Below are 14479 nucleotides of genomic sequence, written 5' to 3' on the forward strand. Positions count from 1 at the left end.
CGATGGCGACAGTTGCGGGGCCCCTGCGGCTCTGGATCTAGCTTGTGTGTGAATCTCTTTCTTCTCTGTGCCCCCAAGTGGCAGTGCTGCTCCTGTCCCATTGCAAGACGTCGAGACAGGCTGGTAAGGCCAGCTCTGAAGCTGGGCTCTGACGTCCAAGGCGCCAAGGAGGCCCCTTCCAGAGGGACAGGAGGATGGTGCAGGTGGGCAGATGGGTCATCCTGAGGACCAGTCGGTTGGACCCAAAGCCTGGCCTGCCGGGGCGGGAGTGTGCACTCGGGTGCCTCCAAGGGCATCATCCTGGGTGTGTGCAGGAGCCCGCCTGTCCCTGGGCCCTGGAGTTCTGTGGTGCGTGTCCCTGACCCATCAGCACAGTGGGTTTTCACTCCCCTCGTGGTCACGCTGTGGTGCCAGGCCGCTCTGCCTCAAGGCAGGTCCTGTTCCCTGCTGGGGACCCAGGCGCACGCACCATCCTGTCCCCGTGGACTGCCCCCTTCAGGCCTGTTCCCCACGTGCCCGGGGCTCTTCCTGGAATGCAGTGTTCCTAGACTGCACAGATGCTCCGTGTCTCGTCTGAGATCCCGTGACCTGAGGCTGCCCCCTGCACTGTTGCTGCCCTGTGGCCTTGCTCTGGCGAGGCAGAACCTGTGTGTGTGGATGAAGGGCAGTGTCACCTGTAGCACCTGGAATCCCGGGGCTTGGACAGGCAGCCAGCCCCCTGCTAGGAGCCACGTGGAGTGCTGGGAAGCCATCGGGGCCAGGCGCGGAAGGGCTCGCTGGCACCGTCTGGCGAGGGGTGCCTGCCACACCCTGGGGAGTTAGCACAGAGGGTGCCTCTTGTGGCAGTGGTGCCGAAGGGAGTCAGCAGCCGCTGACAGTTGGGGTCACCCTGGCCTGTGCAAGGGACAGGGCTCCCCATGGCCTCCTGGTTGCCTCCCTCAGGGCTGGTAGCAGCACTCCCTGGCCACACGCCATGGCGCTCCCTCAGGCGAGACTGAGAGGCCAGTGAGGCCTGCACGGTGGCCTCAGCTTCTGGGGTGCCCTTGCTGGGAGGTCCCCTCAGGCCCCCGGCCCTCTCCCACAGCCATCAAATCTGGCCAGCACCCTCGAACCTGGTGATGCCGAGACACAGGTCAAGTGGCAGCTCAAGATGTCGGGTCGGGCTTTGTGGACAGAATTGGACTCGGCACAGAAGAGGAGGGCGTCAGCGTTTCGGGGACGGTTGGCAGCAGAGGGTGCTGCCCTGCTCTCCACGGGTGAGAGGTGACTCGAGGAGACCACAGGAGCCCCTTGGAGGTGAAGCCACAGGTGGCATCCCGGAATCGGCAGGAGGCTGAGACGTAGACCCTTGCGTGCTGCTGTCAGAGGAGAGACCCGAAGACTACTTGAGACTGTTGCTTGAAAGCAGTGTCGGCAGCACCTGGACCTGGACTTGTGACGCTGATGGATTTCAGCTCTAAAGAGAAACCCCTGTCTATTCCCAGACACAGAGAAAGAGCAGAAGAGCAGATTACCTGCAAAGGACAGACTTAGGTGGGCGCCCCTGTGCCAGAGGGCAGCGGGGAGGCCGGGTGCATGCTGAGCCCGAGTGTGTGTGTATGTGTACAGGCAATTGCAAAGGCGTAGAAAAGCTTTAGACAGGTATCCAAGGAAAAGCTGAGTGCTGATTCCCTCTGGGACCCAGACTTCTGCTCCTTGGCTTTCCCTGATCGTGACTGTTTTTCTCACGGCCACGTTCCTCCTGCTAACCTGCTGTGTTTACATACCAACTAGATATTCTTGGGTTGGAGGGTGGGATAGGGAAGATACTTTTTCTTTCTGTACTAATGGGAATACACTGTCTATAGTACCTGCAGCTTGTAAGTTTATTTGAAAAATACTGAAATATAAAAGTGTAAATTTCCCCCTAAGTGCATCCCTTTCAAACAGGAAAGTCTCCACCTGAGGTCTGTGGTCCTGGTGGGGCGGCCATGGTGCTACAGGTGGCAGGCTTGGAGGGAGGCATAGACGGGGTGGACCACCCGCCAGGCTGCTGTGTAGAAACCCACGTGGGAGCTGATGGGGATGAAGGAGTGACAAGGATGGTGTGTGGTCGGAAGGGGCCCTGTGCCAGGTGGACAGCTGGGCGGGTGGTGGGCGGTCCAGGGAGTGTGTGTGGGGAGCTGCTGGTTGAGTCAGTATTGGGGCAGAGGTGCCTGAGTAGGCGCGTGGAGGGCCCGGGCGCAGGACGCATGGCTGTTCTCTTGGGAGGAGGTCACAGTTACGGGAGAGTTGTTGACTGTGCGGGCTGCTCTGACACCTGTCAGTCTGGGGTGGGAGGCTGGCAGGCTTCTCTCAGGTGTCAGCCGTCTGCTGGCAGAGGTGACGTGTGCTTGTTTCCAAAGGGGCCGGGGTCTTTGGAGGGATGGCCCAGAAGTGGGTTGAGTCCAGAGGTCCCCGGGGGAGTCCTGTCTGGGAGGAGGGACCGAGATGAGAGTGGACTCGTCCCCAGAGTGGGACCAGAACCCCGGTGCTGTGGATGAGTGCTGCGCTTCACGGCCTCCTGGGAGCCCTCTGTGCCCCCATGTCCCTGCCTGGGTCCGAAGGTGGGCACGAGGTCTCCACCCCTCTGCTGCCAGCTGCTGCTGTTCCTGGATTTTTGTGGGTAACGGTGTTCTTTCTAGCATCAGCTGACAATCTGTTCGTATCCTTAATGATTTTCTTGCTGCGCCTTCTTAGAACATTGCGTATTCAGAGGGGTTATTGAGGTTGTGAAAATGTGTGCTCGAGGAAGAAAATGTCCACAAGGTGTGTATTCAGTTAGTGCATGACTGCAGTGGCTGGCCCTGGAGTCGCATTCATTTCTAAAGGACAATGGGAAAAATGGAAGCAAGCTTATTCATTATGTGTCGCTCAGAGCACGGTACCAGTTTCCCCCTTGGAATGATTGTCTTCACAGTTTTGGGGTGAGGGGGCCTTAAGTCAGAGACAGAAGGGCCCGTGGTGTCCGTGCCGCCTCACTTCCCACCATGGCCTTCAGTGGCGCCTGTGCCCTGTCCCCTGCAGGTCTGAGTTCACTGACACCATCCTGTCCGTGCACCCCTCTGACGTGCTGGACATGCCTGTGGACCCGAACGAACCCACGTACTGCCTGTGCCACCAGGTCTCCTATGGGGAGATGATTGGCTGTGACAATCCAGACGTGAGTGTCGCCTGCAGGATTCGCGCCATGGGGCGGGGTCTTGTGTGGGGCGGGGCTGGCGGATGTTGGCATTTCTTGTGTTTTGCATACAGAACATGAGGCGTGTTGACTGCGGTTTCTCCCTTTATTTTGCAGTGTCCAATTGAGTGGTTTCACTTTGCCTGCGTGGACCTTACCACGAAACCCAAAGGAAAATGGTGAGTGTGGGGACGCTCGCTCTGTTTTCTCCCAGTCTGCTGGGTGTTGCGCTGCTGGCCTCCCCGGGAGAAGGCGCTCCATGGCAGAATCTTGCCGGGCTTAGCGGGACGTGGTAGCCATGTAGGCATGCCCCACTGTGGCCTCAAGGAGTGTGGCTGGCTGGCTGGCTGCTCTGGGTGTGGCTTTATCCCCCCTTTGCTGCTGTGCCTGTCCGAGCTGGCAGAGGGATGCTGTTACCCAGGAATGGCGGTTACCAGGTTACGTAATATTCACGTTAACGGCCCCTCCTGAAGGACAACCTTCCGGACTCTGTGGGAGGTAGGGATCGTCTTAAATCAGAAGTGAGAGGTTCTTGTCCCCTAGGGAAATTTGGGAAAGATAGCATGAGATGTGAGCCCTGAAGCCGGGGCATGGATCTGGGGCTCTGCCCCTGGCTCTGTCTAGTGGAGAAGGGCGCGTTTTCTCTTCCTGACCCTTGCATCCCCTTGGCAATGGCAACTTTCTGCATTGTTGTTCCTCAGATTTCATTTAAATAAAAACCTATAGTCTGGGCAACATCGGGAGACCCCAACTCTACAAAAAATACAAAAATTAGCTGGGCGTGGTGGTGCGTGCCTGTGGTCCCAACTACCTGGGAGGCGGAGGCGGGAGGATGGCTTGAGCCTGGAAGTCCGAGGCTTCAGTGAGCTGAGATCGCGCCACTGCACTCCAGCCTGGGCGAGAGAGCAAGACCCTGTCTCAAATAAATAAATAAAAAGATAAAAACCTGGCTTTGTTTGCCTGTGCTGAAAATCTAAAAATGGATATCTATGTTCTGAAAATGAAATCGGAATGTGCTCTTCTGTGTGGCACTCAGAGGTCATCGTGGCGGCGTGTTTGAAACTCCGGCAGACTCGCCCGAGTTGGTAAGAGCCAGTTATCCTTGGTGTTCGGTGTGAGGACACAGGGAAACGATGCCGTGTCTCGGAGGCTGGCCGAGCTCATGGTGTCATGTGGCGTCGACACAGGCTGTCCTGTCACAGGGACACATGGCACTGTGGTGCCCCACGCCGTGCGGCTGGGGGACGGTGCACCGAGGGTTTTGAGAAGGGGTACGGAGGCTGTTAGGGCGGAGGGCCCTGGGCAGCCTTGGGCCTGGGCCAGGCAGTGGTTGACGGTTGCCGTCATGCGAGTCGGCTGCCTCCTGCGTGGGGAACCTATGGAATGTCCTCTGTGGTCAGCAGCTGCCTCTGTTCAGGAGCCCCTTGTGCGTGCGGCTCCAGAACTTGCTCAGAGTCACCAGGGAGCACTTGTGAGACGGCAGCTTCCAGGGCCAGTGCAGGGTGCCTGGCTGGGTTTCCGTGGGCCTGAGGGGCTGCCATGCTCTCACGCGTGCTTGGTACCTGCAGCCCCCACAGACTGCAGACAGAGGGCACCAGCGACCCTGCCATCGGCCGGGGAAGAAGGACCCACCTGTTAAGAAGGAACGCCTGGGTGTCAAATCGGTTTTGCTCATTGATGTGTATCTGTCAACTTCAGAACCGGCGTCCTGCATAGAGCCGCACGTGCATCGGCGCATTTTCCCCGTGGGAGGGCCGCGGCCCCACTGCGTGTGCCTCTCCTGGTGCCCTCCTGCCGGCGTCCATCAGCCCTGGGAGACATGGGGAGGCGGGCCCTGGGCACCCTGCGCGCTGGCGGAAATGGTGCCCAGGGCCTCACTGCGCCTTTCTTGTCACAGGTTCTGTCCACGGTGTGTCCAGGAAAAGAGGAAGAAGAAGTAGGAGGAGCTGTGTGCCCGGATCCAAGGAGCAAGTTAATCTATCCCTTCATTCATGTCGCAATATTTCCCCTCCTTTTAAAACTACCTTGTTCGGTTGATACTTAGTAACTCCGTGGCCAGCTGGAGCGCTGGATGTTTCCTAGAACAAGAACCACCAAACCCTGTTCGCACAGAAGGGCGACCCTGCAGGGACTCGCCGCCGCGACGTTAGTGTGGCTTTTACAGGACTTCCCCTGAGCATCAGCAGGGACCCCGGCGGACGTGGGCGGGCGCTCGTGAGCTCGGGCTGCCCGGCCAGGCGTGCGGGCGGGGACATGGTGACCTGGTCCACGGCCGCCGCTCTGCAGCGCGCGGCGCCACCCTCTCGTAGCTTTCCTGTGGTTTTCCAGGACCGTTTGGTACAGCCCGGGCTCCGCGTGCCCCACCCGCTGGAGCACACCTGCCACCGAGGGGCGCGTGTGGGGCCATTGCCGTGGCGGCCGGCTGCCCTCCTCACACTCAGCTCCGTGCCGCCTGCGGCCACCGTGCACTCCTGCTTGGGGCGCCTCTGACGGGCCCGGGAGGGCTGGGGGCTCTTCCCCGGAGGAAGCAGCCTCCGCTTCGCTGTGCGCCGCCTTTTTAGCTTGGACTTCAGTCCTCCCTCGGGGGACTCACCTCTGGAGTAAACGGCTCTTCATTAGCTTGGAGTAGCTGTGTGTCCTGTGGCCAGCACCCACGAGACCCTGTGCGACAGCTGGGCTGATGCTCCGTTTCTCTGGGAATTGGTGATTTTTTACTGTGAAGATGAAATTATCATAATAGCATGAAGATCGTGGGTCTGTGTGTCTGTGAAGTGAGTCCCGTCTGCCAGGAGCTGACGAACCACGAATGCTTCTGCCTGTGCTGTGCATTCCCAGGCCCGCAGCTCCCGTTCAAGGGGACTCCGATGTGAATTTGTTGTGAATTTATTGTGCCACAATAGCAGTTCTGGAATGAAGCTAGGAAACTCGAGTGTGCTTTTTGTTTAATTAGCGTTCACCAAGCTGAGCCGGAGCCATCCTTTTGGTGGTAGTTGGGGAAGGCTGTGCAGATTTGCTCTGTTGTGATGCATTGGTGACGGTGCCTAGCCTGTGGTTCCCGACAGCATCGCAGGCTCTCGGAAATCCTCTCCTGTGCCTTTAGAGGAAGGAGAGGATTCCTGAGGAATGCAGGGAAGCCTGTTTCTGTCCTCACACCACAGAAAGAAACCTGAGGGAAAACTGAGACGTGAGGTTCCCGATTTAAGAAAAGCCTGGTTTTCTTCATGGTGGGGGGCCATTTGGAATGACAGCCTCACTTCCTTCTGATGGCTACATCTGTATCTTTTCCTCCTGTGTTTAATGTTTCACTAGGGAGAGGAAATAAAGCAGAAGGAACGTGTGAAGCTCTGTGTCTCAGACGGGGCCCTCCCGTCGAGAAGCTGGTAGTCAGTGAGTGAGAACAAGAGAACAAGAACACCCTGAACAGTCCTGGTTGGGATGGTGTCCACATTCATGTTCGGCGGTTCTTGAACACACGGATGCCTCTGGGCCGCCTGTCCTTTTCCGAGGGTGTGGGTGGGAGTGGATCCTCTGGGCGCAGGTGCCAGGCAGGTGCAGGTGGGCGGTCGGCCACTGCTGCTGCTCGTCCCTGCCAGTGTCTGGGCCTGAAGGGGCTCCCTCCAAGCGGTGCCTTCCTGTGGCTTAGAAGGGAAAGCGCCAGAGAGGGCAGGCTACAGTGCTTCACACCCTCAGCCACGGCTATGAAACTGGAGATGGGTGGGTTTTGTATGTTAATTTTTTTTTTTTTTTTTTGAGATGGAGTTTTGCTCTGTCACCCAGGCTGGAGAGCAGTGGCGTGATCTCGGCTCACTGCAAGCTCCGCCTCCCGGGTTCACGCTATTCTCCTGCCTCAGCCCCCCGAGTAGCTGGGATTACAGATGCCCGCCAGCACGCCTGGCTAATTTTTTATATTTTTAGTAGAGACGGGGTTTCACCATGTTAGCCAGGATGGTCTCGATCTCCTGACCTCGTGATTTGCCTGCCTTGGCTTCCCAAAGTGCTGGGATTACAGGCGTGAGCCACCGCGCCTGGCCACCCAGCTAAATTTTGTATTTTTATTGGAGATGGGGTTTCACCATATTGGCCAGACCAGTCTCAAAAACTCCTGGGGTCAAATGATCCGCCTGCGTCGGCTTCCCAGAGTGCTGGGATTACAGGTGTCAGCCACTGCGCTCAGCTGGGAGATGAATTTTCATTTAATGACTTAATGTTTTGTTAGCACAAGTTTTGTGTGTGTGTGTGTGTGTGTGTGTGTTTTGTTTTTTGTTTTGTGTTTTTGAAACGGAGTTTTGCTCTTGTCACCCAGGCTGGAATGCAATGGCACCATCTTGGCTCACTGCAACCTCTGCTTCCTGGGTTCAAGTGATTCTCTTGCCTTAGCCTCCCGAGTAGCTGGGATTATGGGCGTCCACCACCACGCCCAGCTAATTTTTGTATTTTTAGTAGAAATGGGGTTTCACCATGTGTGGCCAGGCTGGTCTCGAACTCCTGACCTGAAGTGATCCACCCGCCTCAACCTCCCAAAGTGCTGGGATGACAGGCATGAGCCACTGCACCCGGCCAACACAGATGTTTATTGATCATGGAGGATACATTGTGGAAAATGTTTTTCTCTCTTTTACCATTTTTGGGAAGAGGGATAGGTAAGTGCAGGGAGTTTGTGCTGAAACAGTGCCTGGCAATTTTTCAGAAATGAATTTGATATTGCGCTCCACCTTTGAGCTGTTCACACCCGTGGCTACCCCTGGAAAGCGCTGGGGTTGTTGATGCTTTTGGCTGCCCGGTTTCCTGAGGTCTCGCTGCTTCCTGGGGAAAGATGACTGGCTTCCATGTGGGAAGCTTTTGTCTGACACGTGATGATGTGGTCCTGCCTGCCACTGTGCACCATCCCAGGTATTGAATTTTGACCTTTTCTTTTCAAGTTTCTGTGCTTAGTGTTTTTAATGTTTACTTTTGCCACTTACAATAATATCACCAAAATAATATGCATAGAGTTTTGGAAGAAACACAGAAAACATGAGCAGAATGAGACAATTCCTTGGGCTGTAGTTTGGACCCAACTGAATCCTGAGTGCTCTGTGGCCGACGCTGTCTACCCGTGGGAGAGACACACTCAGGAGGGGCCATTTGGCCAGAAAAGAAGGTCATGGCCCCTGGCCTGGTCCCAGCCCTGCAGGGACACAGAAGCCACGCCATTTGCACCATCCACGCCTTGCTCCAGAAGGCCTGGCCGCCTTCTCCGTGGGGGTGATTCAGGGATTTAGTCTTGGACCAGACCCCCTCCACAGCTGCCGGGCCCCAGACCCATCTCTTGGATTGAGGGTGTGTGGGCTGGACCCAGTGGGTCACTGTGGCAGCTTCATCTGAGCCGAAGGTGTGGGTCCTCTGTGGCTGTGCGATTGACCTCGATGGGAAGGAGCGTTCTGCCCATTTTCCTTGTTTTCAGTGCTGCGGTATCAGTCAGTGATCTGAGGAAATCCCGTAGGGGAAGGCAGGCTGCAGTGAAAACAGGAGCTGGTGAAACCGAGCCCTCTGCATCTGCGAATGTGCCCTAGGTGCTGCTGCTGGGGACATGGATGCCGAGCGGAGGCCTGTGTGGCCTCCTGAGCAGCAGCTGACCACCCGTCTCATGCTGGACGGGACCCCTGGGCGGGTGGACATGAGACCACTGTTGGCCAGGGACGCCGCGCAGAGGCCTACGTGGCTGCCTGAGCAGCAGCTGACCGCCCGTCTCACTGTTGGCCAGGGCTTTGTGGCGTGGGTGTTTTCCAGTCTGCCTGGAGCAGCGAGAAACAGCTGTGCAGACTGGTGGCGGTGGGAGGGTTTGCTGGGACTGATGGGGACACCAGCCAGCTTGTCTTCTGTCCAGCAGCCCTGCCGGACTTGGCCTCCTGTCCTGTCGTTGGGAGCCCTGGCTGGGGCTGCTTTGAGCAATGACGCTGGCCCAGAGCAGCTTCCCACATGACCCCAGAGCCGAGGGTCTGCCCTGTCCTAGGTTAGGTCTTCATGGTTTAGAATAAAACTGTGAGGGATGTTAATTATGGGCATTGAAGACTTAAGGTTTTCCTAAATTTTTAGTGAGCAGTGATTGGCCTTCAATACTTGTGCTGAGAGGAATTTTAAGCCAGGGGAAGTGTAAGAAAATGTTCCCATTCAGGAGAGACTGCACTGGAGTTTCTTCCTCTGTATTTTGTGGTGTCCACCCTTTAACCACGTTTCATCCAAAACGATGATGCAGCTTTAACATGAATGTTACATTTTTATTTTCAAGGAATTGTTATCTATGTTCCCTTTGTAAAGGAAAGATAATGTTGTGAATCTTTTTATTAGATAATGTAAAGATGTATATCAGTATTTTTGGATCATGTTATAGATTATGGATATATTGTTTAATAAATAAAGTATTTTTTGGAACAAACAATTGAAAGTGCATCTGTATTAGCCCATTTTCACGCTGCTGATAAAGACATACCCGAGACTGGGTAATTTGTAAAGAAAAAGAGGTTTTTTTTAAAAAAATTTCTTTTCTCTTTTTTTGAGACGGAGTCTTGCTCTGTCACCCAGGCTTGAGTGCGATGGCACTGCATGATTTCGGCTCACTGTAATGTCTGCCTCCCGGGTTCAAGTGATTCTCCTGCCTCAGCCTCCTGAGTAGCTGGGACTACAGGCACGTGCCACCACGCCTGGCTAATTTTTGTATTTTTAGTAGAGATGGGGTTTCGCCATGTTGGCCAGGCTGGTCTTGAACTCCTGACCTCAGGTGATCCGCCTGCCTCAGCCTCCCAAAGTGTTGGGATTACAGGCGTGAGCCACCGCACCTGACAGAAAAATAGGTCTAGTGGGCCCTGAGTTCCACGTGGCTGGGGAGGCCTCACAATCATGGCGGGAGGTGAAAGGCTTATCTTACATGGCAGCAGACAAGAGAAAATGAGAGCCAAGTGAAAGGGGTTTCCCCTTATACAACCATCAGATCTCGTGAGACTTACTACCACGAGAAAAGTATGGGGGAACCACCCCCAAGACTCAGCATCATTTTGGGAAACAGGTGTAAAATGTCAGTGTTGTGCCCAGAGACAGGTGTGTGAAATTGAATTCTGAAGGGGTATGCAGTGATTGGAGAGTGGTTTGCGGAGCTTGCTGGCTGGGGGTCTGGGGAGGACCCTGTGCCTTACCTTGGGTGGTTGCTCAGGAAGCTCAGTGGCCAGTGCTGGGGCTCAAGTTGACTTCCAAGGAAGACGTGTGAGAATGCTGCAGTTGCTTGCTTTTTTTTTTTTTTTTTTTTTTTGAGAAGGAGCCTCGCTCTGTTGCCCAGGCTGGAGTGCAGTGGTGCAATCTCTGCTCACTGCAAGCTCCGCCTCCCAGGTTCACGCCATTCTCCTGCCTCAGTGTCCTGAGTAGCTGGGACTACAGGCGCCCACCACCATGCCCGGCTAATTGTTTGTATTTTTAGTAGTGACAGGGTTTCACCGTGTTAGCCAGGATGGTCTCGATCTCCTGACCTCGTGATCCGCCTGCCTCGGCCTCCCAAAGTGCTGGGATTACAGGTGTGAGCCACCACGCCCGGCCGCTGCAGTTGCTTTCTAAAGGAGTACTGTGCTTGCTCTGGAAGGGCAAGACTTACCATGTTGCACTTGCCTTTTGGAAGCTGCTGGAGTCAGCTTGGGCTCTGTATTAGTCCATTCTTGTATTGCTATAAAGAACGACCTGAGACTGTGTAATTTATAAAGAAATGAGGTTTAATTGACTCACAGTTCTGCAGGCTGTACAGGAAGCGTGGTGCGGAGGCCTCAGGAAACTTACATCATGGCAGAAGGCGGAGGGGAAGCAAGCACGTTTTACCACGGTGGACCAGGAGAGAAAGGGAGCAAAGGGGAAAGGTGCCACACGTTTAAACAAGCAGGTCTCCTGGGAGTTCACTCACCTCCACAAGAACAGCAAGGGGAAATCTGCGCCCATGAGGCAGTCACCTCCTACCAGGCCCCTCCCCCAGCATTGGGGATTATGGGCGGGGACACAAATCCAAACCATATCAGGCTATCACAATACCACAGACTGGGAGGCTTAAGAAAAATGTCTTATATTTCTGGAGATTGGAAGTCCCAGATTAAGGCGCTGGGGTTGTCTGGTGCCTGTCCAGGGCTCTTCCCTTGGGTTGCGAACACTGCCTTCTCATGTGTGCCTACGAAACTGACTGGGAGAGGGAGCTCTCTGGTGTCTCTTATTTTACGGATGCCTGTCCTGTCGGATCAGGACCCCACCCTTGTGACTGACTTTAACCTTAATTACTTCTTCAGAAGTTCCATCTCAAAATACGGCCATATTGGGGGTTACAGCTTCTGCATACGAATTCTGGGGGACACAAACATAACAGGAGCTGATGGGTCTCAAGATGTTGCCTTGAGGAGTGCATTAACAGAACCTGGGAAGAGCTTGGTCATCACGAGGTACAGTCAGCCTCTCACCCACCGTCCAGGTGAAAACCAATCCGTAGACCGGAGTCCTCGCTGGAAGAGGAGGCTGAGATGCCGGGGGAGGGCCCCACAACGCTGAAACCAGCACATGCCGTATTTTCCTCCAAGCATTCTCTGAGGGTACATGTGGGCTTTGCTAGGGTGACTGTGCCCTGGGAAAAAGAAAAATCAGTTGTTATTATTTTCTGAGACAGAGTTTTTTTTTTTTTTTTTTTTTTGAGACGGAGTCTCACTCTGTCGCCAGGCTGGAGTGCAGTGGTGTGATCTCAGCTTACTGCAACCTCTGCCTCCCAGGTTCAAGCCATTCTCTTGCCTCAGTCTCCCAAGTAGCTGGGATTATAGGCACCGACCACCATGCCCAGCTAATTTTTGTATTGTTGGTAGAGACAGGGTTTCACCATGTTGGCCAGGTTGGTGTAGGGACCAGCCCCACAGGGTCGGTGGGTCTCTCCCCATGTGCGGAGACGAGAGAGTACAGAAATAAAGACACAAGACAGAGATAAAAGAAAAGGCAGCTGGGCCTGGGGGACCACTACCATCAAGTTGTGGAGACCGGTAGTGGCCCCGAATGCCAGGCTGCACTGATATTTATTGGATACAAGACAAAGGGGCAGGATAAGGAGAGTGAGCCATCTCCAATGATAGGTAAGGCCATGTGGGTCACGTGTCCACTGGACAGGGGGCCCTTCCCTGCCTGGCAGCCGAGGCAGAGAGAGAGAGGAGACAAAGAGAGAGACAGCTTATGCCATTATTTCTGCTTATTAGAGACTTTTAGTACTTTCACTAATTGACTACTGCTATCTAGAAGGCAGAGCCGGGTGTACAGGATGGAACATGAAGGCGGACTAGGAGCGTGACCACTGAAGCACAGCGTCACAGGGAGACGGTTAGGCCTCCGGATAACGGCGGGCGAGCCTGACTGATGTCAGGTCCTCCACAAGAGGTGGAGGAGCAGAGTCTTCTCTAAACTCCCCCGGGGAAAGGGAGACTCCCTTTTCCGGTCTGCTAAGTAGCGGGTGTTGTTCCTTGACACTTTTCGCTACCGCTAGACCACCGTCTGCTAGGTAACGGGCGTCTTCCAAGACGCTGGCGTCACCGCTAGACCAAGGAGCCCTCTGGTGGCCCTGTCTGGGCATAACAGAAGGCTTGCACTCTTGTCTTCTGGTCACTCCTCGCTATGTCCCCTCAGCTCCTATCTCTGTATGGCCTGGTTTTATCTAGGTTATGATTATAGAGCAAGGATTATTATAATATTGGAATAAAGAGTAATTGCTACCAACTAATGATGAATGATATTCATATATAATCATATCTAAGATCTATATCTGGTATAACTATTCTTATTTTATTATACTGGAACAGCTCATGTCCTCGGTCTCTTGCCTCGGCGCCTGGGTGGCTTGCTGCCCACAGTTGGTCTCGAACTCCTGACCTCAGGTGATCCACCTGCCTCAGCCTCCCAAAGTGCTGGTATTACGGGCGTGAGCCACCGTGCCTGGTCAGAAAAATCAGTTATTTTAGGGGATGGTATGGATGGTAATCTTTATGGGTTTTGAATCATTCCTAATCCCAGGGGTCCAAGATGCCACTGGCCTGCTAGTCAAAGGGAGGGCGTGTGGAAGTCAGGTGGTAAGGGGGTCCACAGACCTCATCTGTGGTCGTCTTTCCAGTTCCTGAATGTGTAATTGAAACAGTTACACTTGACAATGGACAAACTTCCACACTCATCTGCAGAGCAAGGGCCAGCCAGGTAGGAAGGGCCAGGTGGATGTCTCCTTTCCAGGGTTGTAGTCCAAAGGCAAAATGCATTGCTGACTTGGAAGAGTCTTGCATGGGTGATTCACCTGGGAAGAAGGTGAGTGGCCCGTGGGGATGTGGTTAAGGAGGACAGGAATGACTCCATGCAACTGCTGCTCCAGAGCCTCATCACCAGGACAAATCCAGCTCGCCGGTTTTCTGTGTGACTACCAGGACCCATCTGCTGTCACGGGCGTAGCCTCCACCTCTTGCACAGCTCCACAGTCCTGCCTCGGACCGAGTGTGGTCTCCTGCTCTCTGCCCTCATCTGCTCAGAGATCTGCATCCTCTGCACCCCCTAGGGTTCTATGGAATTGGGTGAGCTGAAGTAACAAGTGCTTTGGGAGGCCGAGGCGGGCGGATCGCTTGAGTCCAGGAGTTCAAGACCAGCCTGGGCAGCACATGAGACCTCATCTCTACAAAAATACAACAACAAAAAATTAGCCGGGTGTGGTGGTGCACGCCCGTAGTCCCAGCTACTTGGGTGGCCGAGGTGGGAGGATGGTTTGAGCTCGGGAGGCAGAGGTTGCAGTGAGCTGAGATACCCCAGAACTCCAGCCTGGGCAACAGAGCTAGACCCTGTCTCAAAAAAACACAAAACAAGTGCTGGCGATGCTTCAGGCAGGGGATCCCAGGCCGGGAGGCTCCTCGGGACAGCAGTTACTGCGTCAGGAGGGCAGGAGCTCCCCAGGTGTGCAAAGGGTTTGAGGGCACGGAGGGCTGAACAGGCAGAAGGGGACACGGAGGCAAGAAAACACCCGCAGGAGGCAGCTGCCCCCTAAGCTAAGGCTGGGGACCCAGGAGGGGTGGTCCGTGCAGGAGCTGGGGAGGCCGCTGGGGAAAGGGGCGCCCCCTGGGCTCGGCCTCGGAGGAGCGGGCCGGCCCCCAGGTCCCTCGGCCGAGCCCACGTCCCGGGCCTCGTTCTGGAGAACGCTCCAGCTGCTGCTTGGGCGTCTTGGGCTGCGCTCAGCCTAGTCCCTTCTCTACCTGGAGGGATGCGCCCGACAGCCGGGGC

At 55.1% G+C, this 14479-nt stretch overlaps 1 protein-coding gene across 13 annotated transcripts in view; it reads left to right on the top strand.

Moving 5' to 3' along the window:
• ING5 (inhibitor of growth family member 5) overlaps positions 1-9617 on the top strand; it is a 29131-nt gene extending 19514 nt beyond the window's left edge. For 3 of the 13 annotated variants that reach the window (XR_008677580.2, XR_008677577.2, XR_008677583.2), the window contains exons 7-8: positions 79-1533; positions 3046-3145. Coding sequence is in view for 4 of the 13 variants with exons in the window: in XM_031007173.3 (XP_030863033.1) it covers positions 3046-3181; positions 3317-3378; positions 5097-5139 (241 nt within the window). In the remaining 9 variants the exon portion in view is untranslated. The other 10 variants (XR_010129785.1, XR_010129784.1, XR_008677581.2 and 7 more) reach the window with 6 other exon arrangements.
• The last annotated feature ends 4862 nt before the right edge of the window (positions 9618-14479 follow it).

Source organism: Gorilla gorilla, chromosome 11, assembly GCF_029281585.2.
Source record: "Gorilla gorilla gorilla isolate KB3781 chromosome 11, NHGRI_mGorGor1-v2.1_pri, whole genome shotgun sequence".
In the NCBI taxonomy this organism is placed as follows: domain Eukaryota; kingdom Metazoa; phylum Chordata; class Mammalia; order Primates; family Hominidae; genus Gorilla; species Gorilla gorilla.